This window comes from Dermochelys coriacea, chromosome 3 (assembly GCF_009764565.3).
Source record: "Dermochelys coriacea isolate rDerCor1 chromosome 3, rDerCor1.pri.v4, whole genome shotgun sequence".
NCBI classification, from domain to species: Eukaryota; Metazoa; Chordata; order Testudines; family Dermochelyidae; genus Dermochelys; species Dermochelys coriacea.
In genome coordinates this window covers 175,231,542-175,257,167 of record NC_050070.1, presented here as the reverse complement: position 1 = coordinate 175,257,167, position 25,626 = coordinate 175,231,542, and the positions used below count along the sequence as shown (strand labels likewise).

General features: G+C 40.9%; 1 protein-coding gene across 2 annotated transcripts in view; it reads right to left on the bottom strand.

The window, feature by feature from the left end:
* The window catches only part of LOC119853246 (cytoplasmic dynein 2 light intermediate chain 1), a 133,202-nt gene that overhangs the window by 22,114 nt on the left and 85,462 nt on the right, over positions 1-25,626 (bottom strand). The window contains exons 1-3 of one of the 2 annotated variants that reach the window (XM_038396092.2): positions 3,036-3,540; positions 1,554-1,664; positions 557-713 (exon numbers count right to left, since the gene is read on the bottom strand). In XM_038396092.2, coding sequence (XP_038252020.1) covers positions 557-713; positions 1,554-1,664; positions 3,036-3,107 — 340 coding nt within the window. In that variant the 5' untranslated portion in view covers positions 3,108-3,540. Of the gene's footprint in view, positions 1-556; positions 714-1,553; positions 1,665-3,035; positions 3,541-25,626 lie in introns of those variants that run through there. The other variant, XM_043511879.1, reaches the window with a different exon arrangement.

Below are 25,626 nucleotides of genomic sequence, written 5' to 3'. Positions count from 1 at the left end.
TTCAACTTTGTTTTAAAAGCAAATCTCAGACCCAGACAACTCCAGGAAGCAGGTGAATAATGGAGGAAATTCCACTGACCTCCACAGTAAGACAGGCTGTGGACATAAGGTGGTAGTACTGCCACTGCACACTCTCAGCGCTGGCCAGAGCTGTTGATAGCTCTTTTGGAGGTGGGCCAGCCAGTGCAAGGCCCCTTTGCTCCCAGCAGTGCAGGGACTGCGGGTACCTTGCATTGTTCCAGGCATACCCAGGAAGTCTGGCCCATAAAATCAAATGGTGAAAAACCATCCTTTAAGAAACTGTGTGGCAAGCATATGTACAAATCATGACAAAAATTCTTTCCCAAACAAAATCTAACTGTCTTCTGCTGGGGGCCCACCTTATATTTTTTATGAGCATACTGCAGCGATGTATAACATATATTTCTAGGGAGTGTTTCTCTGTTGGATGGTTATATATATCCTTTGGCATTCAAGGGCTTCAGTAGTGCTGTTGTCATCTATTGTATATCTTATTGTAAAGGCTTGGTCAATGCAGTAAAGCTTTCAGTCCTACCAGAGCTTCCTATAATAGCTAGCATCTGGCCACTCTGAACTTTAAAGTTCAGATTCTGGATTGCTGGCACATGGGAATCTGGGCCTGTATTCCACATCCAAGGCATTTTCATCTCTGCTAGGTTCTCATACCAGGGAATCTGAGATGCCATGTTAACCTAATGTAAATAAATGGAAAAAAAAAAAAAGCCCTCCATTCAGAAAGTCAATACTGTAGCGATAAATATTTAAAAAATTAAGACATTACAAAGTGGAAAATGCATGAAAATAGCTGCAACCAACCTGATGCAAATTCTCAAAACTATGTTTTAGCTAATCCCATTTGCCAGCCATGCACTGTTTCCATATATTCTTTCTTATCATTGATTGATTGCCAACTGGTTGATTACCAAATATCTGTCTGTCTCTCTAAAATAAAAGATACTGTATATATGTCTGTTTGGAAATGCAAATACTGCCCTGCCCTTTACCAAATATACACAAAGCATTAAGCCTGTGCAAACTGAATTTCTTCTTGTTAAATCAATGGACATGATTTGTGAGGTCTGCGGCAGCTATTTAGTATATTGCAGCTCTCTGTCCAGTGTAGGGTGTGTTCCTGAGAGAAAGGAGACATAACCCTTCACTCTGGTGATCCCTAGCTGCCACAGTAGCCCCCTGGATTTTGGTCCTCTAGGCGTAACTTCAAGCTGCCCTGAGCCTGCCCAAATCAGGAGAACACTAAGGTGGCTGTCCCACCCCTTAGTGGTGTGAAGTATATCTCAGCTGCAATTGAGGATATTTCTAGCCCACTATTTAAAATGGAGCCAAGGACCTGATCCTGTATTTACCGTGCACCCGAAACTTCCACAGCTTCAATGATGTTTGTGTGTACAACAACTGTAAGATAAGGTCCCAGTTGCTATATGTAATTTAACTCCACATTACTTTTTACAGTGTCTAAATGTTACAAGCAGGAAATTGTTGTATACATTAGCAAGATAAAGTAGGCCTTGTACCTGGTAGTTGAGCTCTCTGACCTCTAGGACGTTTGATTTGCCACTGTAGGTGAAATACAAACTGTTATCCTCTTCAGAGCAAAAAATACTGTCTCTGAATCTCCTCTTTGCCTATAGGAATTATTAGAAAATTAATTACAACTCGCTTCTCTCTCTCTCTCTCTCTCTAAACAGCATTTAAAAAATGAGAGGCAGCAAGGGAAATGCTTTCAATGTGTAATAATAGTACAATTGATTTAGTTACTGTAGCACAAAATGTAAAGAGTTGAAATGAGTTACCTCTGTCTCGTAGCTGGAAAATTACTCTGCACTGGGGGGGGGGGGGTGAAAAACTCAAAGTGCAATTCAAAGGAATATGTGGTGGGTTTTTTGTTCATTTGTTTGCTTGCTTGTTCGTTTTTTGTCTGGACTTAAACATGTCCACTTTCAAAACGAAAACGGACCCAATTTCATTCAACCTTGGTCCTATTTCTGAGCAAAAATGCACAACAAGTTTTGAAATTTTGATTTTTAGCTTTTCCTTACATAGTTAAGCAGGCCCTGTTTAGCTCAGGCAGTCTTCAGCCTTAAGTGGGGGATAGCCTGCATGCCTGCAGTTCCTACTTCTAACTCCCTGTCCTCTTCCAGAATCTTCCTTTTTCCTTTAAGCCATGGACCCAGCTTTCATCCAGTCTTTATTCCTGATTTCCCCACCCCCCCCACCCCACTATCCTCTCCAAATCCCTTCATTTGCCATGATCTGGACAGACCGGTTTATTCCCCTCCAGTCTATCCCTGTTGTGAGCCAGACATTGGTTGGAGGTGAAGCTTCAAAGGAATCCACACATGTATTATCTTTGGAATATGTTGATTGGGCTTATCTAAAGTAACTGTCTGCACTTCCTGCATACAGCCAAACTTCAGCTCAGGTCTGACTTAACCCTTTGAGTCCAGGTAGATAGCACTGCAAAACTGAGCAGGTAAATCAAGGCACATACTATTCATAGAAATAATACAGAAACCACCCACAATTGCTGAAACAATTTCAAACAGCAGCTTCTCATAACAGAAAAGTATATTAAAGTCACTTTCTATATAGTAACGCTCCCCAGCAAATGCATTTAGTTAATTTTAGTATGTATATGGCCCCTACCACTGATATCTGAGTGCCTTTTGCATGTTAATGCATTTATCCTCCCAGCACTCCTTTGTGTGGTGTGGAAGTTCTATTATCCCTTCTTTACAGCTGGGAGGACTAAAACACAAGTTTACACAGGAAGTCTGTGGCAAAACCCAGAATAGAACGCAGATTTCATGTGTCCCAATCAAGCGCCTTGACCACCAGCCCATGTTGCTTCTCTAAGGGCTATATATTGCCTTCATTCCACATTCACATGCAGATGGTGGACACTATATATCAAATCCAATTTGCTGTTTAATATGTCTAGTGCTAAATGCTGTCTGCAGGAGTTTCCCCTTCAGTTCTGTATGAACTCCACTCACCGACAAATCCAGATCTGTATCCTGGCTTCCAATGGCATGCTCCGGTGGGACTTTTTCAGTCATTTCTTTCATATTTGTGATGGAGCTTTCTCTCCGTATTGCCACTTTCTTTTCTGTTTTTAAATACTGTGCTTACTGTGGAAATCCTTCTCCTCTTGGTTTTGAGCTTGACCCCCTTCCAAGACCCCTACACAAATATAGCTGGTGTTTCTCCTGACACTCTGGGTCTCTCTGGTCTACATGTCTCTGTAGATGGGGTAATGTTCTCCTTTTCTGGTATAGTAACAGATCAGGCTAAAGGTTAATCAGATAATAGTTATGGCTAATCTGTCAACTGTGCTTGGAAAGGAGAAGAAAGAAAAAGTGAACTGAGAGCTACATAGCTCTCTGTCGAGTAATTTCCTGGGTGTAGAAATAAGGCTGGATCCATCACTGATCCTGTGGACTATTGGCAGAGTGAAGCTATACCCTCTTCATTAATGAGGTAGCAACTTGGTGGCTGAGTGTTTACTTAAATCACCCTCTCAACCAGCTGGTAAATCCGTTAATTCAGGTAAAGTGTCCAGTCTGCCTGAGGATGATGCAGCCTACTGAGATGGAAAGGAGCAGCTGGGGTTCCAGAGCAGAAGAAAGGATGTCTGTTGTGATTCCACATAACAGTGTCAGCGTCCATGGAATCTCCTACACGGTCAGGTAAAGCTAGTAAGGACGAGCAGTGTAAGCTGGGACTCTGCAATAGCACTAATCTTCAGACCACGGGGATAAGACTTCCCTTAATTTATAGCATAATAGTATCAGGGATATAGTTTGAAGACGATGGACCTTAGTCTTAGTCCAGTGAAGGGAGATACCAAGGATGAATTGTCCCTCTCTGTCTTGTAGTTAAGACTATATTTTCCTGAGAATAAGGAGTGATTCTGCTTTCTGAAGATTTCATAAGTGATTCTTTAAAGAAGGTCTCCGAAGAAGAATAAAACTAGGCCTGTAGCTTTCTTGCATCTTTATGATATATAAAGAAAGCCTGAAAGGGTTGTGGTTTCATTTCTTTTGCTTGTTTTTAGATATTTAAGCTTCTGTCTTGGCTGGAAGACTCTGATATGACTGGAGAGCTAGTGAACTGGTGACGCCAACAGAGCCAATACGGAATAAGATGAGCTATTAAAAGGGGAAGGGATTTTTAGTCAAGACTGTTTAAAACTTTGTTTTTTTGTTAATTTCTATTTAATTTCAGTGTTTTTTAAAGGTCTAACACCCTCATCCTTACAATTAAAGAGCTCACAATAAATATTACTTATATCTCCCCTTGGTCCTCCACCAAAACCAAGTTAGATTAGGAAGGTTAAGTCTGGTTCTACTAAGATAAAAAACAAGCAGGAAAAAAAACCTTTTAGAAATTATTTTTTTCCGATCCTCTTTATACATCAAAGCAGCAAAAAAGGGCACAAGCCCAATTTTTGAAACCTTTTTTTACATGTTATTTTAAATTCTTCCAAATGCCACATTTCAGCCTTTTCAACCTTCTTTTTTTTAAAGAGAACGTGTTGGACTTTGGTGGGATATCCCATCATATCATAAAAAATACACACGGCAGATCCTCAAAGATGTCTCATTTCACATAGAGAGTGGCCAGATTATGGCAATTTTGGGAAATTCTGGTAAGTAGTTCAAAACTTCCAAATCTAAAACAATACTACTTTAAAAAAAATCATGCTACATGAATTCTGTAGACTGCTCTGAATGTGGGCACTTCTGTAATAAGGTCACAATGTGGATAAACACTGGTTTACTTAGATTAATAATTTACTTCTTGATTATTGTCAACAGGCTCTAGCCTGTGAATGGCCTTCTTGGGGGCATTACACTGGTGAGGATTACTGAAGCACACTGCCCTAAGACTCCACACCCTTGACACCAGAATATCCCCTCCCACTGCCTACCCTGAAGGGGCTGGGAGGGATGCTGGTATGGAGCTAGCTATTCTGGCTTTACACTATTGTAGATTCTCATGCAGGGTGCCTTTAAGATCACTTTGCACTGCACAAGTGACCTTAGCAGGATCAAGGATATAGCCAAAAGATTTGACTTTTTAAATAATGGAACTCTTGCAGACTATCAAGACTTTCTGAAAAAGAAAAGCTGTATCAATACATACATAGTCACCATCAACCTGTAGTCTTTAAAAAGTGGCATTTTCAGTTGCAGTCTCAGTAGAATATATGTGTGGTGGTTCTCAGGGTACCAGGGATAGTGAGTCACCTTGTTTCAGAGTAGCAGCCGTGTTAGTCTGTATTCGCAAAAAGAAAAGGAGTACTTGTGGCACCTTAGAGACTAACAAATTTATTAGAGCATAAGCTTTCGTGAGCTACAGCTCACTTCATCGGATGCATTTGGTGGAAAAAACAGAGGAGAGATTTATATATACACACACAGAGAACATGAAACAATGGGTTTATCATACACACTGTAAGGAGAGTGATCACTTAAGATAAGCCATCACCAACAGCAGGGGGGGGAAGGAGGAAAACCTTTCATGGTGACAAGCAGGTAGGCTAATTCCAGCAGTTAACAAGAATATCAGAGGAACAGTGGGGGGTGGGGTGGGAGGGAGAAATACCATGGGGAAATAGTTTTACTTTGTGTAATGACTCATCCATTCCCAGTCTCTATTCAAGCCTAAGTTAATTGTATCCAGTTTGCAAATTAATTCCAATTCAGCAGTCTCTCGTTGGAGTCTGTTTTTGAAGCTTTTTTGTTGAAGTATAGCCACTCTTAGGTCTGTGATCGAGTGACCAGAGAGATTGAAGTGTTCTCCAACTGGTTTTTGAATGTTATAATTCTTGACGTCTGATTTGTGTCCATTCATTCTTTTACGTAGAGACTGTCCAGTTTGGCCAATGTACATGGCAGAGGGGCATTGCTGGCACATGATGGCATATATCACATTGGTAGATGCGCAGGTGAACGAGCCTCTGATAGTGTGGCTGATGTGATTAGGTCCTATGATGGTATCCCCTGAATAGATATGTGGACAGAGTTGGCAACGGGCTTTGTTGCAAGGATAGGTTCCTGGGTTAGTGGTTCTGTTGTGTGGTGTGTGGTTGCTGGTGAGTATTTGCTTCAGATTGGGGGGCTGTCTGTAAGCAAGGACTGGTCTGTCTCCCAAGATCTGAGAGAGCGATGGCTCGTCCTTCAGGATAGGTTGTAGATCCTTGATGATGCGTTGGAGAGGTTTTAGTTGGGGGCTGAAGGTGATGGCTAGTGGCGTTCTGTTGTTTTCTTTGTTGGGCCTGTCCTGTAGTAGGTGACTTCTGGGTACTCTTCTGGCTCTGTCAATCTGTTTCTTCACTTCAGCAGGTGGGTATTGTAGTTGTAGGAATGCATGATAGAGATCTTGTAGGTGTTTGTCTCTGTCTGAGGGGTTGGAGCAAATGCGGTTATATCGTAGCGCTTGGCTGTAGACAATGGATCGAGTGGTATGATCTGGATGAAAGCTAGAGGCATGTAGGTAGGAATAGCGGTCAGTAGGTTTCCGATATAGGGTGGTGGTTATGTGACCATCGCTTATTAGCACCGTAGTGTCCAGGAAGTGGATCTCTTGTGTGGACTGGTCCAGGCTGAGGTTGATGGTGGGATGGAAATTGTTGAAATCATGGTGGAATTCCTCAAGAGCTTCTTTTCCATGGGTCCAGATGATGAAGATGTCATCAATGTAGCGCAAGTAGAGTAGGGGCATTAGGGGACGAGAGCTGAGGAAGCGTTGTTCTAAGTCAGCCATAAAAATGTTGGCATACTGTGGGGCCATGCGGGTACCCATCGCAGTGCCGCTGATTTGAAGGTATACATTGTCACCAAATGTCACCTTGTTTCTCCCTGCCTCTGGTGAGAGAGGGTCTTGCCCATGGTAACTTTGAGTTAGTGCCCTGACACCACCAGTCTTTCAGCCATTCAGGCACTCTCCTCCAGGCTATGCCAGCCTGGTCTTTGCCTTGCATGTTAACAATAGGTGCATCTTGGTCGCCAAGTCCTTTTGAAGCATTCCCCTGTGATATCCAGCCCCTAAACTGGCTACTCACAGAAACTCCAGATCCTCTGCCCCCACAGGTTTATTTAAGAAACAATGAAGAGACAATTAGAAACAAGATAGTGATGGAAATGAATGGTCACAATATGAAACAAAATCATAAAACGCAAACTAGGGCCTATACTTATTGATAGTTATCTTTCCTATCTAATAAAGTAGGTTTTCCCCTGAAAGTTCAGTCTGTTGTAGAGCTGTCTGGCTTTGCAGGAACCAAGATCCAAACTTTCATGAAAACATCCCGCACCACAAGATGTTTACTCAGTGAATGGATCCAGAGTGCTTTCCCCCACTCTGTATTATGGTGAAAAAGTCTTTTGTCTTTATTCACAGATAGGGCAATCCTTCTGTCTGTTATAATGGTTCTTTTTCACCTCCAAGTTGTTTCAATTGTTTGCAGATGTCTCTGATGGTTTTCCATTGATAGTCTTGGGAAGCAAGGCTAGACAACTGAGCCTCGCCTTACAACACTAGCTAACCAGGGAGTGTTGACAATTCTGCCTGAATGATCCATCACTGAGATGAATCATCCTCTGGTGTCTAACTTTTACTCTAAGACCAAAAAAGCATCCTTTCAATATAGTTATATTATTTCTTCAATATTTCCCATACATACATTTCACAATGATTATGAGTCTTGATAATTTATGAGCTTTCTGTAGATACCTTACATTACCCATTATGAATAAATACCCTGCAAGATGTGTTTGGTGTAGTGAGTTTGTCAGACCTGAGATGAGAGTTGTTTGCAAAGAACAGGGGTCTTTTTCCAAAGGGCCTCTGTGTCACAATATGGTTTCCTCCAAACTTGCCAGAGTTTTTCAGGTCTGTGTATGTGTATGGTTTCCTGGGCTAATGTTTTTCATCTTGGATGAAATTCAACCCTGTGCAGAGGGCCAGCACAGGGCCTATTCATCACTTAAGTCCTACTTAAACGCTTTTTTTGAGCTTCCAGTGATACTTAAATGGTGCATAGGCCATGTGCTGCACAGGAGTTAGGCCCTCTCAAATCCACATTATCTTCCTCTTGTATTCCAAATGTGGTTCAAGCTACCTGCCCCTACCTACAGCGCTGCTCTTGACTCTTACTACTGCTCTTCTTCCTCACTATTCTGCTCAACCTTCCTGTCTCCCTGCTACCTTCATGGCCTTCTCCCACTCTCATCTTCATAAGTTCTCCCATGTTGCCCCTTATTCCTGGAATTCCCTCTTGCCCTTGGAACCAAAGGTGAAATCTCTTCATTTACATTTCTCCTCAGAACTTATTTCTCCCATGAAACCTACTAATCTCCTATAAAATGCTCCTAGAAGAAGAAGTGCTCTTGATGCTCTGAGACAGAACCAGCCTGGTCTTCCATCCTTGTCTGACCTGTTTTGTCTTTCTGTTTAGATTGTAAAAGATGGGACAGGAATTGTAGTCCTCAATGTTTTGTATAGCATCAAGCATAACGAGGGTGCTTAACAAGTGATGAGAAATAAATAGAAATTTACACAGACTCTAACACTCCATTTAACTTTCATGGGCTGCCTTTTCACACCATTGTTAGTGATAAAATATATATCTATTTTTTCATTAGACGTGTGCACACTGTCTAGAACAATGGAGTCATGGCCTCTGATTGGGGCCTATAGGTGCTGCTATAGTAAAAGTAAGAATTAATCTGAATGAAAGTTTTTTTAAACTAACAGGCTCTGGAAAAACAACTCTGCTGGATGCAATATCAGGAAGACTGAGACAAAAAGGAAATTTCTTTGGTGACGTGTACATGAATGGGCATAAGCTGAAGAAAGAACAATTTCAGGACTGCTTCTCATACGTTCAACAGGTTGTTTTTTAATTTAATTCATATGCATGGACCTTTTTGTTATCAGAAAGTTGTAGTGATAATAATAATAGAATCATATGGCTTGACTGTGATTTCACTAATCTTGTTGTAAATCAGGAGTAACTCTACAGAAGTCAATGGAATTATGCTGGTATGAAATGTGTGTCAAAGCAGAACCTCGCTCAGAGTTACTACAATACTGTTGTTCTTTTCCTTTTTTAGAATGATATCTTATTAGGTTATCTCACCATACAAGAATCTTTGACTTACACTGCTTTACTCGCACTTCAGAAGCACTCCAACGACTTCATTAAAAAGAAGGTCAGTATGTTTTATTCTTCCATGGAGACAAACAAGGGAATCTTTTTCAATATGTCCAGCGGATCAGATACCCTAATTTTATAGACACTACCTTTTAGCAGATTTGGATTCCCAAGTTCAATTCATGCTCTCATATTATCCTTTCATCAATGGCACTTTTAATCCATAGATCTCACAGTGCTTTACAAAGGAAGCCAAGTATCATTATTCCTATTTTACAGATGAGGAAACAGGCATGTACAAGTGAAGTGACTTGCTTGGATCACAAAGGAGTTCAGTAACTGAGCCAGGAATAAAACTCTCTGGTCTCCTGAATGCCAGTTCTGTGTCATGCTGCCATCTGGGGAAATAATGAATGTGTTGGAATGAAATTAGTGTTGCTGAGCTGTATCAGTCCCAGAACATTAGAGAGACAAGGTGGGTGAGAACATCTTTTATTGGACCAACTTCTGTTGGTGAGAGAGACAAGCTTTTGAGCTTACACAGAAGAAGACCCGAAGAAGAGCTCTGTGTAAGCTCAATGACTTGTCTCTCTCACCAACAGAAGTTGGTCCAATAAAAGATGTTCTCACCCACCTTGTCTCTTTGGAATGAAATTGTCATTCCTGAATCAGAACCAGTTGCTACCGCATGGGAGAATGAATTTGATACCAAATTCAGAACTGCTGAAGTGGCCATCCCCATAGTATCTGGATACCATTACATCATTACATACATTTAGAACTCCATCATTTCCCTCCTGGAAGAAGAACAAAGCTTCTATATCCTCCCCACTTACTGCTGCTTACTGTGAGGAATTGAAGATATTATTATTTATTTGTTAACCCCTGACAGAGAGATCAGCCCTGCACCATGCCCAGAAGAAACACAGCACCACTGAACTAGCAATCTGAATAGAGACAAGAAAAATAAACACCAAATGGACTGGAAAACCCAAAAGGAGAGGTCTATCTCGGTCATTAATTCTTAGTTTCAGTGTAGCAGCTGTGTTAGTGAGCTGTAGCTCACGAAAGCTTATGCTCAAATATATTTGTTAGTCTCTAAGGTGCCACAAGTACGTCTTTTCTTTTTGTTAATTTCTTAGTGTCACTTGTGCCCATTCAGGTGCTCTATTTCATAGAACTGGCAATGGATGCCATTTTTTCAATTTTCTGGGGGGGAAAAAAAAAGATGAATTCTATTTGTGCCCTAAAGCTGGCAAGATACAGATACAGCCAGCTGTCTGGTAGAAGAACATTCTAGCAAGAGGGCAAATGGCTGCTGCCAGGAGATATGGAAGTCTATGAAGCTGTTTGTGAGAAGTTGCCTAGGATAGTGGCCTCTAGACAAAGATGATTACCTGTTCTGATTTTGGAAAAGAATGTCTCTCCAAAGTGGCCAGACATGAAGAGAATAGCCAAACCAGATAAAAAGGCAAAAAGAGGTTATGAACAATTTTACAATAGACGTCACTCAGAGAACTGCTGGGTCTAGAATCTGATGAACTATTTGTGTCTTTTTAAATTGTAACTATTTTGCAGGTAGATGCTGTTATGGCTGAGCTGAGTCTCAGCCATGTTGCTACTAATGTAATTGGAAGCAGTATTTTTAGGGGAATTTCTGGTGGTGAGAGGCGTCGCGTTTCAATTGCAGCCCAGCTATTACAAGATCCTAGTGAGTACTGAACAGCTTTTCAGAATAAAACAAATACCTTGTCCTTTTCATTATGCTGTCACTTTGCACACACGCCCACCACCCACCTCTAAATAACATTTTAAAATATAATAGCACTTTTCTTCTATCACAGATCCACATTCCAAACTGCCATTGATTTCAACATGCAGGCTCATTGCACAATCAGCTCTGCAGAGAGGCAGAAATGTCTGGCGACTAGAGCATAGGCTGAGACTCCTGTTTTGTCACTGACCTATGCTGTGGCCTTGGGCAAGTTATGTAGACCCTGATAGTTAAGTTTAAGCACATGCATAGATCTTAGGGATTTAAGCATGTGTTTAACCATAAGCACTGTCTGTGCTTCTGTTTCCCATCTGTAAAACAAAGCTAATAAAACGTACTTATTTTAGAGGGGAGTTGTAAGGATTAATTTTGTAATGTTTGTTCAGCACTTTGTGTTTTCAAAGTGCTATGTAAGTGCTAAATATTATTATTTATTATTATTACTTAGTCCTTCATATTTATTTATTTGGATATAAAACAGAACCAAAAAAGTATCCTATACTCAAGCTCTATTTGCCTTGATAATTACTTAAATTTTCAATTCAATTGGAAAAACAATTTAGCAGTATAGCCATGCTCATACATAAGTTAATGCAACTAGCCAGTGAATGAAGCATACCCCATACCTTAGCTAATGCAACTTTTAGAGCACTGATATGCTGTATCCACTACTTTCTTGAACATTTTTGTGAAGAAATTTATGATTTCTGCTGGGAACTTAAAAGGGGCAATATAATACCTATGTTGCAATAATTCAAAGAATCAACATTTGTAGTTTGCTACATTAATTCAGCCAGTGATGAAATGAGATTTGAATTTCCCTGATGAATGATGTACACTACATTATACACTGTATGAACTCTGGTGCAATGACAACAGTCATAGATACTAATAAAATTGGTTGACTGGTCAGGGTGAGAATTGTCCACGCTGTACCTCTTTTGTGGAAAAAATAAAATAATTCATTTTCCAGGACTGTATCTCTCTTCCTCCATCTCCCACCCCCCAAATTCTTATGTATAATAAAATACACATTAAAATTATAAAGAAAATAATGCACTAATAAGACTGGTTCATGTATAGAACTACATACTGTACTACAGGATAAATTTAAATAGTTCATTATATAAAGCACAGTTGTGTATACTGTGTACATGCAGAATACACACTTTTTAGCTAATTTTATGTAGCATCCTATCCTTAAAAGCATCATTTTATAATGCTAATTCTAAAAGCTGACAAACACACTGAATCTATTTTGGTAGCTTCACTGAGAAAAAGTCAACATGAAAAAATGATCAAATTCTAATTCTGAGTATCAAAGAGAGGACCTGATCTTGCACTCTGTATTCACTGTGGTTGAAAATGGACCAAGTAAAGTAAATGAACCAAGTAAAGCCTGAAGGATCAGGCCAGAGAAATAAATGTGTACACAGTTTGCATGGCTGTCACACTCCAGAGATCATTCTACAGCGTGCATTGAATGACCTATAAAGGACAGAAACTATACAATTTGCTTAACTGAGTTTTCAGAAATTATCCCTGTTATATTCACAGAAGTCATGTTACTCGATGAACCAACTACAGGACTGGACAGCATGACTGCAAATCAGATTGTCTTGTTGCTTTCAGAACTTGCACGCCAAGACAGAATTGTGATTATTACAATTCATCAACCACGGTCAGAACTTTTCAGGGTAAGGAATATTAAAATGATAATAGTTTCTTACTGAGCATCACTCCATGCAGTTTTTTTTGAAGATGAGAATTATTTAGTACAAAATTAAATACAGTCTATTTTCAAATCCCAACACTAGTTCCCATTTTCAACTGCATCAAATTCAAACTGCTTGTCCTCACCTTCCAGGCCCTTAAAGCTCTGCCCTTTTCTGCTGCTCAGTTCTTGTCTCTAGTCACACTTCCCATTGATCCCTCTGCTGTACCACTGATGCTAACCTCAACTGCTCATTTGTCCACAACTGCCTTCATGCCTTCCTCCTTCCTGCCTTTCTGAACTTATAACAAATTCCCCTCCAGATTCTTTCAAATTCCTCTCCAAAACCCATTTCTTCTGTGATGCAAGAAATTGACCAACTAATTATAGATAGGTTGAGGCATAGTTGGGTATAGTTTGTCTTTATTTTTTTTAAAAAGACAATGGACTTAATGGCCAATTTTTTCAAAAGTGGCTGGTGATTTTGTGCATCCAACCTGAGACACCTTTACAGGGACCTGGCTTTCAGAAAGTGGAAAGCATGCATGTCTGACCCTCCTGAGGCAGATTAATATTTTTGCACCCATTTTACAGATTGGAGTTACTGAGACCCAGAGAGGGTCAGTGACTTGACCAAGGTCACAAAGCAAAGCTGTGTCAAAACTGAGAAGTCAAGAGTTCATGGTTCCCATTCCTGTGCTCAGACTGCACCTTTCTGTTCATATCCAGTAGGATCCAATACCTTTAAGAAGGGTCATTTCTAATAGTTTATGATTAAAAAGACATTTGGCAGTGCAGAAATACAATAAGGAAATGTAATGACAGGTCAAATCTACACTTCTTGTTAAAGGGCCTTTATTTACCAAATTATAAAGTACTATTCCAATATTAATGTTTTTCTTGTTAGTAGTAAATTGATCTCATTAATATATGTTGTGTTGTCCAACCAGTTATTTGACAAAATCGCCATCATGAGTTTTGGAGAATTGGTTTTCTGTGGGGACCCTTCAGAAATGATCACATTTTTTAGTGATTGCAGCTACGCCTGTCCTGAACAATCAAATCCTTTTGACTTTTATGGTAAGTTTATCCAACTCATATTAGCAAAGATGTTGGCATTTTATTCTAGGCAAACAGGTTATGCCAGCATAACTCATTCTAATTCTTCCTGTTCTTTGTAATTGTGCTAAGCTAGTTTGTTCCATTGCTTCTAAGAGGGGATCAGTGCTATAAAATTATGTAACATATTCAACAGAACAACTGCTCTTAGATCTGAGAATAAAAGTAATTGTGGGATTAGCAACAAAATAGTTTAGGTCAGTTTTGAAAACATGCTGCTTTTATCTAGTACGATACTTATTTTAACCTGTGGGATATAGAACATTCAGATACCTGAATGATAAGCAAACTAGAGCTGGAAAAGAAAGAGCAAATTGATGTGAACTTTACTTTGGATAAGGAAACAATGAAAATACACAATAGCACTGCAATAGAGCAATATGAAATAATAAGGCACACTCACACCACAACCAGAGTTCCAGGTTCAGGGATCCTCTGCATTCATGATGCTCCTTTGCTCCTAGGAATTTAGACTTGATTCTCCAAAGTATGGAGTGCCTTTGATTCCTATTGACTTTATGGAAGTTGAAGATGCTCAGAGACTCTATAAAGCATTATGTAGAGTTTGGCTCTTATTGCTGACTTAAAACAAAACATTTACTTACCTCACACTAATTATGGTTCTTCAAAACATTTTGTCTGTGTGGATCGCACTCTAGGTGAACATGCCCCAAGCACATGAGACTAGCATCTTTGATTTGCAGTGTTTGTGTAACTGCACCTGCGTCCTGCATGTCCTTGTGCCCCACCCTGCTCAACGGCATATAAAGGGCAGAGAAGTCTCAAACACCCATCAGTTCTAGTGCTAATTCAGAAAATCAATTTAAGAAAGACTCACCAAAAGAAGTGGGTATGGAGGGCAGGTCATGAGATCCACACTGTAGGACAGCATCTTGAAGAACCACAGTTATTGTGAAGTAAATTGCTGGGTTTTTTTTCTTTGAGAAATTGTCCATGTGAATCCCACTCCCCCCTCTAGGTGACTGGCAAGCAATGCCCCATCTGGATGGTAAAACTAAGGAGTCCTAGTTGCCACTAATTAAACACTGATTGTAACACTGACCTCTCAAATTTGGCATCCAATCTTGTGCCCAAATCAAGGACAAAATGTTTAACAAAAGTGAGGGGATTACTCCAGGTAGCTCCCTGGCACATCTCAGACATGGTTATATTTCTGAAATATGCAGACAAGGCAGCCTGAGCCATAGTCAAATATTTGGCAGAAGAGGTATATCAACCATGTAATAACAGACTGAATACACAGCATAATCCATTTAGACATTCTCTGGGAAAAAATGGATTGTCTTTTAGAAGTGCTATTTATGGAAACAAAAAGTTTGGTTGTCTAAAAGGGCTTGTCCTATTCAAGTGATATAGCAAGGCCCTTGAAATGTCTAAGTATGAAATTTCTTCTCTGACGGGTAGCAGTGGGTTTTGTAAAGAAAATGATGGGATTAATGGATTGATTTAAATGAAAGTCTGAAACAACTTTGCAAATAAATTTAGTGTGAGATGTCAGCACCACCTTATCGCTGAGGAATGCTGTGTAAGGAAGGTCAGCCAGGAGAGCTTGGAGTTAGATGACCCTACTGACTGATGTAATGACCACCAAAAAGGCCCTTTTGGGAGTGAAATGGTTTAGAGAGCAGAAAGGTATTCAAAGGGGGAGGGGCCATGAGTGTCCTGAAAGGACAATATTAAGATTGACAGATAAGTGTGAAGCAGCGCTGGATACAGTAGAGTGGGAAAAATTGAGTATGACTGGCTAGGAAGTTGGCATAGAGAAATTGTTGCAAGGAAGATTTTAGTTGAACTGAATGAGAGTTCAGAGAGCTGGAGGCCTTGTCTACATGGGAGTTTTAAACTGGCTCAACTCAAATTAATCTGGTTTGAAAATGCTTACATACACATGACACAATCCATCACTGCACTCTAACTCTGCATATGTCGCCAACTCTGGAGTCATCTTGCAAAATGGACGAAGTTTCCTCCAAATTGAATTTGTTTGCATCCACATGACCAACTGCTACACAATACTTTTTGTATGCTTTCAATGGCTATCCCACAGTGCTTTGCAGGTTGACTATTACTAACCTCTCTGGTTACCTGTGTGCCCTCCCTGCTCTGATCAAGTTCCAAGGACAACCCCACACCCCCATACGAAGCTGGTATGAAGCCAGATGTTGCCCATTTGCTCCTGGATTTCAGGATACAATTGTGATAGCACTACCGAAGCCCACAACATGTGTTGCACAGCTGCTTGGAGCCATGCTGAGACCATGGATCAGATCGCCATCTGGGAAGAAGCATTGGTTCAGAAAGTTGTTGTGGCTGGATACTGGAAAAAAGATGTTTTTGTGGACATTGCAAAGCAGATGTCCATAAGGGATCATTACCAGGACATCAAGCAGTGCCAGATATAGCTGCAGTCCTTCTGGACTTTACATATCATCAGAACTTGATTCTGTGGTATGAGAAAAGTGTCTTGCATGGATCCTGGGCTCAGGCTCCTACTGGAGCAAAATCTGGGCACTTTGTGTTCTCTTTGATGGCAAATGAGTCTATAATGGGATTTCCTATTGTTGAAATATCAGGCTGAGGATGTTGCTCTTCAGACCCCATTGGTGACAGATTGTCTGCTATGTTGTTGTTGACTCCTGGAAAATGAAGAGGAACTGGGGTTATCCCATGGAGTTGACCATGTCCATAATCTGATTTCCTCTTTGCACAGAGGTGATGAACAATATATAATACAATGCAGATGTGTTGTCTGTGAAGAGCTATAAGTGGAATTCTTTAAAACTATAAGGAATGGTTTGCAGATAATCTGATTGTCCAGAGTTCTTGGATGTTTATGGGGAGGCTCATCTCCTTCTGAGACCATATCCCATGTATCTGAAGGTAGTTCAGGTGAAGACCAGAACCAGGTCCTGATGCGTCTATGGTCAGTGTCTTTGTAGGCGGAGGGGTGTAGAAGGTTATGCCTTTCTGAACTTTCTGAGCATCCCTCCACCAATATAGAGATAACAAGATATAATAGTAAAATAAGAAATACCCTAGCTCTTATATAGCACTTTTCATTCATAGGTCTGGGTGCTTTACAAGGAAGGTCGGTATCATTATCCCCATTTTACAGATGTGGAAATTGAGGCAAAGTCACTTACTCAAGGTCACCCAGCAGGCTAGTGGCAGAGCTGGGAATAGAATGTAGGTCCCTGAGTCCCAGTCCAGTGCTACTAGGCAACATTGCCTCTCAGTGGCCTTTGATGTCTCCCTGATTTCTGGAGGAAGCTTGTTCACAAAAGGAAACACTTTGTCCCACATCAAAAAATCATACTTGATGAATAATGCATGGTAATTCAGTATGTGTAGTTGGAATGATGTGCAGGAGTAAGCTTTCCTCCCAAAGAGATACAGCTTTTTGGAGTCTTTATCTTCAGGAGTAACTGTTGGTACACCATGCAGGCTCGCTTTCTCATGAACCACAGAGATATACCCAAGAGTCAGGGATAATGTGTACAGAACTTTTCAAAGCCTCTCTGTGGAACTTTATTTTTTTTCTGCTGGTTTTGCAGTAATGCAAGGGTAGCGGTGGTCTTCCAGAGATCTGTAGCTGGCTCCAAGATGCCTTCATTTATAGGCATTGGCAACCTGCCCACAGTGGAGGAATGGAAGATATCAAATAACTTATGGACCTTTCATCAGTCACTGAGGTCTCAGTTTTCAGTGTGACAGCAATTTGAGACAGCAGCTCTTGAAAAGTCCTGAAATAATCCAGAGCCAAAAGAGGCACCTTGTCAGGAGGAGGAGATGATGATGATGAGTCTTTGGGAGAAGCTAGTGGCTCAGTTGCCAGTGCTGGCTCAAATATCAGTACCGTGATGATTGGCGTTGAGGAATTGATATCGGCAGGAACCAGGGTAGCTGAGCTAAAGCTGAAACCATTGTCGCTTGCCCTGAAGCATAAGAACACTTAGTTCTCAGTCCCTGGAAGGAGAGTGGAGGTGAACAGCTCTTCTTAGGCCTCTCAACTTTCCTATTCTTAGGGGAGAAAGACCAGTGCCAGGAACTATGCTTAGTTTGGGACTCTCATCTACCTTGCCTCAGCATGGAAGAGACAGTACCATTCTTCGGTGCTGGAGCAGCCATTGGTGCCAAACTGATCTTTGGCATGCTATGAATTCTATCAGGCTTGTCAGTACTGGGCCAGATTCCTTATCAGTTCCATCTTTGGGAGTCATATTACAGTCGATGGGGGTGCTGACAGTCTAGGACTTAGAGGTGGATGGTTCCATTTGAAGCTTGATGCCTGTTCTTCTGGGTCCTAAGTGCCTCTGATAAACTCCTCCAGATGAAATAATTTTAGATGGGTGTCTCTAGATGTTTCTCATTCCTGAGGAGAATGACCATCAAAGCAATGGTCAGGCTCATGGCTCTTGTTGAAATGAAATAAAGAGCTATGACACTCTGTAAGGGGAATGAGTCTGTAACAAGACGGGCAGAATGAAGCTCAAAGGCTTTGAATTTGCTATTTTAAGTGGTTGTGGCACAAAGTGTTGAGAGAATATAAGTATTTGTTTAAAAAAAACCCAAACAAAGTAAGTTTAAGTAAATTTTTAAAGGGAAAAAAAAAAGGATGGATTTCTATAGAAATAACCTTTAAGTAGCCAGGTAAGGATAGGCTTGGAGAATGTGGTAAGGGGTAAGAAGCAGACACAGCCTGGATTCATTTTGCTGCCACTGTGATAAGAAGGAACCGAGGAATGGTTTCAGCCATTCTGCCCTTGGGTTTGGGGGCAGAGCATGAGGATGTGCAGGATGTAAGTCAGTAAGGAATTCAGATTCCTATTCTAGTGTGTATGAGGTGCATGTGCACCTAGAGTAGGATGTACATGCACAAATACTCAAAGAACCCATACTTTTAATCTAGTATATTTGGGTGGCTGATTGCTGATGCTGTTTGAACGCTAACTAGTGAATCCAGAAATGTCCAAGACGTTATACAAAGAAGCGTGGTACATTCAGAGGGAAACAGTATTTTTCTATTGTTTTGGTGGCATTCTGCCTTCAGTTAGGAGAGAGAATGATTGTAGACGTGAAGCTGGAATTGAAAAAAGCTGAAAATACTAATATGACAGTAAGGATAATTTTGTCATCATGAATTTGAATAGTCTGAAAGTCACAAGTTTGAGATTTAGACTCACATTTTAAAACATTCAGTAAACATGAAATGCTACATTCTTCAAGTATTAACCTTTGAATGTGAAAACAAAGAAAAAAGTTTAGATCAAAGAATTACAAGTGTTCTGAAAATTGGTAGCTTCTGTGTGTTTTGACTATATAAACAGGGGGTTTGAATCTGTTATCGCTGAGGTCAGTTTCACTATTGTTACTCCTAATTTACACCAGTGTCAGAGGAAAATAAAGCTCTATGTTTCATAGAATGGATTGTATTGATTATGGAGTCGAAGTACAATGTTTGGTATTTGTCAAACATGACAGTAAATAAAGAACAGAATGTTAACTACAGGGCCTAGTGGTTAGTGCAGGGATTAAATTTTAAAACTCTCACATTGCATTGACTTGCTGTGTGACCTTAAGTAAGTCACTTAGGGCCAAATGTTCCAAAGTTGCTTCTGGGTTTGGGTGACTAAATGTTGGATCCCCCATCTTTAAAGACATATGACCTGATTTTTGGAAGTACTGACCACTACAGCTGAGGACAATATTGCTTATTTCAGTTACCTCACAGAGGTGCTCTGAAGCTTAATTAATCTTGTGTAAAGTACTTTAAACTCCTTGGACAAAGGAGTTTAAAGTACTTTATGGTTTAACTCCCACTTTGTTATGGTTTAACTCCCATCTGACAACATTTTAGGGTATGTCTACACTGCAATTAAAAACCCGTGGCTGGCCCATTCCAGCTGACTCAGGCTCCTGGGGCTTGGGCTACAGGGCTGTTTCATTGCGGTGTAGACTTCCAGGCTCTGGCTGCAATCTGAGCTCTGAGTCCCTCTAACATTTCAGGGTCCTAGAGAGTCTGGGCTCCAGCCTGAGCCTGGACGGCTACACTGCAATTAAATAGCCCCATAGACTGAGCCACACGAGTGCGAGTCAGCTTGCATGGGTCAATTATAGGTATCTAATTGCAGTGTAGACATACCCTTGCAGTTTAAGCATACACAACACTGAAAAAAAAACTTATGAAGAGAAGGTGTAATATGAACACTTTATGTAGCCAGTTTAGCAGGTTTAGAGAAGTAAGTGATCTGTTAGAACACATGCTCCTGAGAACTTTAATCTAGGTTCTGATGCTACTGGTCAAGTTAGAGAATTAGTTGCTTCAAAAGAAATGTGATTTTTCCAAAACTCCACAGCATTAGCATTTGATCATACAAGGAAGACAACCAGAACCCAAGGTTCTCATCTGCTAATAATAAGAAACAGCTGCTGGTGGCAATACCAACTTATAGGTGAATTTATTAATATGGAGCATCGAGCTATGCAGAATTTTTATCCTCTGTGAGTTCCACTGCAGTAAATAATTTTTGCTTTACATGGGGCTTGAGACAGTAATGGGTAATTTGACCAGCCCAGCATCTTCTATTTTACATTTTTAAAATGGGTGGGGGAGGGGTTGTTGAGATTGGAAGTTCCCCTCCATCGGAAGAGGGAGCAAAAACCAGTGCAACAGGGCAAAGTTGCATTGGCGAGAGAAGAGAAGTAACTCTTGTAGCATGTTATCCCCTGAGACCAATATTTCACAAAATGAAGCTCCATGGGTTAAGTTGGAGTGTCTCATAGTAGAGAAGGAGTAGGAGTCAGGGAGAAGTTGTTCTGTATGGTGGGCATTCCTCAAAGCCTGGTAGATTTCTGAGTGGAAATCTGATCATTCATCCATATAAGCAGTATTAGCACCTTCTTTTCCCTGAACAAGAGTTAGGGCAGGGGTGGCCAACCAGAAGTTAATATGCGGCTCCTTGTATAGGCACTGACTCCGGGGCTGGAGCTACGTGTGCCAACTTTCCGATATGCTGGAGGATGCTCACTGCTTAGCCCCGGCTCTGCCACAGGCCCTGCCCCCACTCCACCTCTTCCCGCCCCCTCCCATGAACCTGCCATGCCCTCGCTCCACCCCCCCCCCCCCCGAGCCTCCTGCACGCCACGAAACAGCTGGTCAGGAAGTACGGGGAGGGAGAGGAAGGCACTGATCGGCAGGGCTTCCAGTGGGTGGGAGACACTGGGAGTGGGGTGGGGGTGTTTATGGGGGGGCTGCTGACATATTACTGTGGCTCTTTGGCAATGTCAATTGGTAAATTCTGGCTCCTTCTCAGGCTCAGGTTGGCCACCCCTGAGTTAGGGCATAGGCAATGGGAATATGGTTCTTTGTCAGTGGGGAACAAATTTAGAGGCCCTACCAGTGAAAGGCAAGTCCATTCATTTCAGGATCTAGGGCTCCACAGAGTCAGAGTTCCACAGAAATGACATTCCCAGAGGCTGAATTCCCCACATTGAGAAAATGGAGAGGAACCTCCACAAGGTGAAAAGTTCCCAGTTTCCAGCAGACTTTTCCTCCTTCTCCAGATTTTTCTACAAAGACTTTGGTGAAGGGATAGTAGGACGGGGAAATGATCAGGCCTTTGATAATGTCTGTAGTTTAACACTTGAGTAAATTTGCAGTGGATCTGACATCTGTGGACACTCAAAGCAAAGAACGTGAACTGGAAACCTACAGAAGAGTTCACATAATTACATCTGCCTATAAAAATTCAGAGATTTTTCGCAAGACTTTGGAGGCCACTGAAAGAACAAAACGCATGAAAGACCTGCCAGCAATACCATTCAAAAGCAAAGACTCACCCAGTGCAGTCTCCAAACTATGGATTCTCTTACGGTAAGAACTCACTCTAAAAAAAATAATAATTTTGAAGCTCTCTAATAATCTCATTTGGATAATCTTATTCACCTTGCATATAGGCACATACATTATTTCTTCCTCTGGGCTTCCCAGTGCATCCCATTTTCCTTATGCTGCCTTTTACATTGTAACCTCTTTGGGGCAGAGTGCCTTTGTTTCTTTTTCAAAGCTGGACACATTATCAGTCATAATGAACAAAAATAGTACAATGATTTTGTTTCAATTTCAGGAGGACAACAAGAAACTTCTCCAGAGATAAGATTGGCATAATCATGCGTCTTTCTCAGAATCTGTTGTTTGGCCTGCTTTTAGCAGTGTTCCTTCTCAGACTGAAGAGTGATGCTCTAAAAGGAGCACTGCAAGATCGCGTGGGGCTCCTTTACCAGTGTGTGAGTGCTCCACCTTACACAGGAATGCTCAATGCTGTTGCCCTGTGTGAGTTATTCGTTCCTCCATATTATGCGCAGCAAGTACTGTATATACTATGAAGAAGGCCTTTTAAGAATGCTAATTTTAAGGGCTTCACAATGTCCCACAGGGAAGCAATGGGAGGTACAGTATAGTGACACAGACAAAGACAGTATAACTCAGAGCAACCTGATTGTGCTGAGTGAAGTAAGTTATTATACTTATTTAAAGAGTATAGCATGCTCTCCTGGCATGGCCCCCTAGCTGAGGTGGCAATGAGTATGGAACTGGGGCTCCAACTAATCCCTGTCCTTCCTTGTCCACTTTCTGCCTCTGTGCTGGGGCTGCATTTTTGGCCAGCTTTTATGTGAATTATGCAAGTGAGGAATGGTCCTTACTTCCTCCTATGCCCCTATCTGGCTGTGTAAAGGTAGCACAAAGTCGAGCTGCAAATTTGCACTCTGTTAATTGAGATCACAGTTATGGGCATGGAAAGGTTGCAAGGACATATGACATGGGTGGCTTCAACAGTGATTAAGGGTAGAAGTCTTTATTAGACTTTTTTATCCTTGAAAGTATTATGTTGTGGTATCTTATACTTCTGAGAATTGTTATTTTCACGTTTTTTCTTTTACAAGTGCCATATGTTGGCCTCACATATAGTAACAATACCTCTGTTTGGAGGGTGAAAACTGTTCTTTCAATCAAGGGCACATATGTGACCCCCATCATCATAGTAGATGGACATCTCCATAAATTGACCATCAAGGACAGTTCTTATAAGTGGTGTCAGATTCTTACCTGCTAGAGATGAAGCTTGTATCTCCCATGCCGCATCTGGCCACCTCTGGTTAAGTGTATAGACTATCTGATCTACTAGTGAACATGGTTTTCACATGCAATGGCATTAGGCCAACCAGATGGGTTCAAACAAAGTGTTTCTGCAACAGTCTAAGAGTTGTCAAGTTGCCTTGTCTAAGCTTTGCGAGCATCAACTTCTGCCTGGTATTTTTGGTCAATAGTGGTTTAATTCCTATTGTACCTTCCACTCCAGTTCCTCCATTACGTGCTGTCAGTGACCAAGAAAGCAAAGATGGCTTATATCAGAAGTGGCAAATATTGTTAGCATACATACTACATTTCCTTCCCTTCAGCATCATCAGTATGGCGATTTTCAGCATCTTTATATACTGGTAAGCACTGAGACAGTTATACCTTCTTAAAATTATATTCTCATTATGGTGCTCTTAAATTTCTGTGTCAAGAATAGGCCTCCAGGAATAGGCTTTATGATATTGCCTTTCAGAGAGATCAGAAAAGCAAAGAAAAGGCATAGGGATGATATAGTAGTTACCCTACTCTAACTCTTATCTACACTCAAAACTTATGCCAGCATAGCTTCACTGGTCAGAGTGAGAAAAACCTACACCCTTGACTGACATAGCTATATCGACAAAATTCCTAGTGCAGACACAGCTATGCTGACATAAGAGCACTTCTGTTGGCAAACCAGTCACTCAGGAAGGTGATGTTTCCACATCAGCATAAAAATGTCTCCTGTCGGTGTATGCTGCATCCACACAAGGGACCTATGACAGAATAGCTATGCTGACATAAGCTATGTAGTATAGACATAGCCTCGGTGAGTTAGAATTTTGGTGAAAATGTTCTAATAAATGACACAAAAATTAGACAAAAGGCTTGTTTTGGCCCTTAAAAACCTGTGAATCTAAGACAAATAGATGATCTCAGTATTTGCAGTATTGCTTTGTACTTCTTATAGGAAATACCTTAAACATTCCAAATATTGAGGTTAGGGTAACTTCATATACTTATTAAGGCCTAATTCTGCCGTCCTCACTCATATTGAATAGTTTCTTACTCAACAAGTGGTCCCACTGAAATCAAGGATTAAGGTATTGCTCACCCTTCATTATTTAAGGGATTTGGCAAGTTCTGAAGGGTTAGGTCTTGTATCATTTCCATGGCATGCCCAAGGGTAGAGAGGCTTAGAGCCTCTAATCCTGTGGAAGCCTGTCTGTGCAAACAGTTTGAAGCTGGCATTCTGAGAGTTTTTGGGGAGAGTGGCTGCTTACTGTGGCATAGTCTCCCTTCAATTCTCCAGAGTTTCTTGCAGAAGTTAATGCAGAGTACAGCTAATAGTTGCATCTTTTTATTATGTGATCATAATTATCTCTATTAATTGCTTTCCATTGTCCCAAAAGTTTATTAAATCCTTAAATCCCAGGATGTATTTTTTTTAACTATAATCAATCTCACAAAAAGATCTGAAGTTCAAAAAACAGGCAGGCAATTTTCAGTTTTAAGCAACACAAAAGGCTCTTAAATGTCTGTAGATAATCTTTATAAAGCTAGTGATAGCTCCTAAGAAAGTAACGATGCTTACATTAGACAAAGTAATTCAGCGTTTCCCAAACTTTTTTGGCCACGGAATACTTTTTAGCCTATTACGGAACACTTATAATATTATTTTGTAGTCATTTGGTTTTCAAATAAAAAATTGCATTATTTATGCTTAAATATATTTTATTTTATAAAACAATGCAAAAATACAAATTTAAAATAACTTGAACTAACAATTTCTAACTGGAAAGCCAGGTTTCAGAGTAGCAGCCGTGTTAGTCCGTATTTGCAAAAAGAAAAGGAGTACCGGTGGCACCTTAGAGACTAACAAATTTATTAGAGCATAAGCTTTCGTGAGCTACAGCTCACTTCATCGGATGCATTTGGTGGAAAAAACAGAGGAGAGATTTATATACACACACACAGAGAACATGAAACAATGGGTTTATCATACACACTGTAAGGAGAGTGATCACTTAAGATAAGCCATGCACGAGCTGAAATTGTGGAAAAGCAGCATCGCTTACCCCATAACCTCAGCCATGCAGAACACAGTGCCATCCACAGCCTCAGAAACAACTCTGACATCATAATCAAAAAGGCTGACAAAGGAGGTGCTGTCGTCATCATGAATAGGTCGGAGTATGAACAAGAGGCTACTAGGCAGCTCTCCAACACCACTTTCTACAAGCCATTACCCTCTGATCCCACTGAGAGTTACCAAAAGAAACTACAGCATTTGCTCAAGAAACTCCCTGAAAAAGCACAAGAACAAATCCGCACAGACACACCCCTGGAGCCCCGACCTGGGGTATTCTATCTGCTACCCAAGATCCATAAACCTGGAAATCCTGGACGCCCCATCATCTCAGGCATTGGCACCCTGACAGCAGGATTGTCTGGCTATGTAGACTCCCTCCTCAGGCCCTTCGTTACCAGCACTCCCAGCTATCTTCGAGACACCACTGATTTCCTGAGGAAACTACAGTCCATTGGTGATCTTCCTAAAAACACCATCCTAGCCACTATGGATGTAGAAGCCCTCTACACCAACATTCCACACAAAGATGGACTACGAGCCGTCAGGAACAGTATCCCCGATACTGTCACGGCTAACCTGGTGGCTG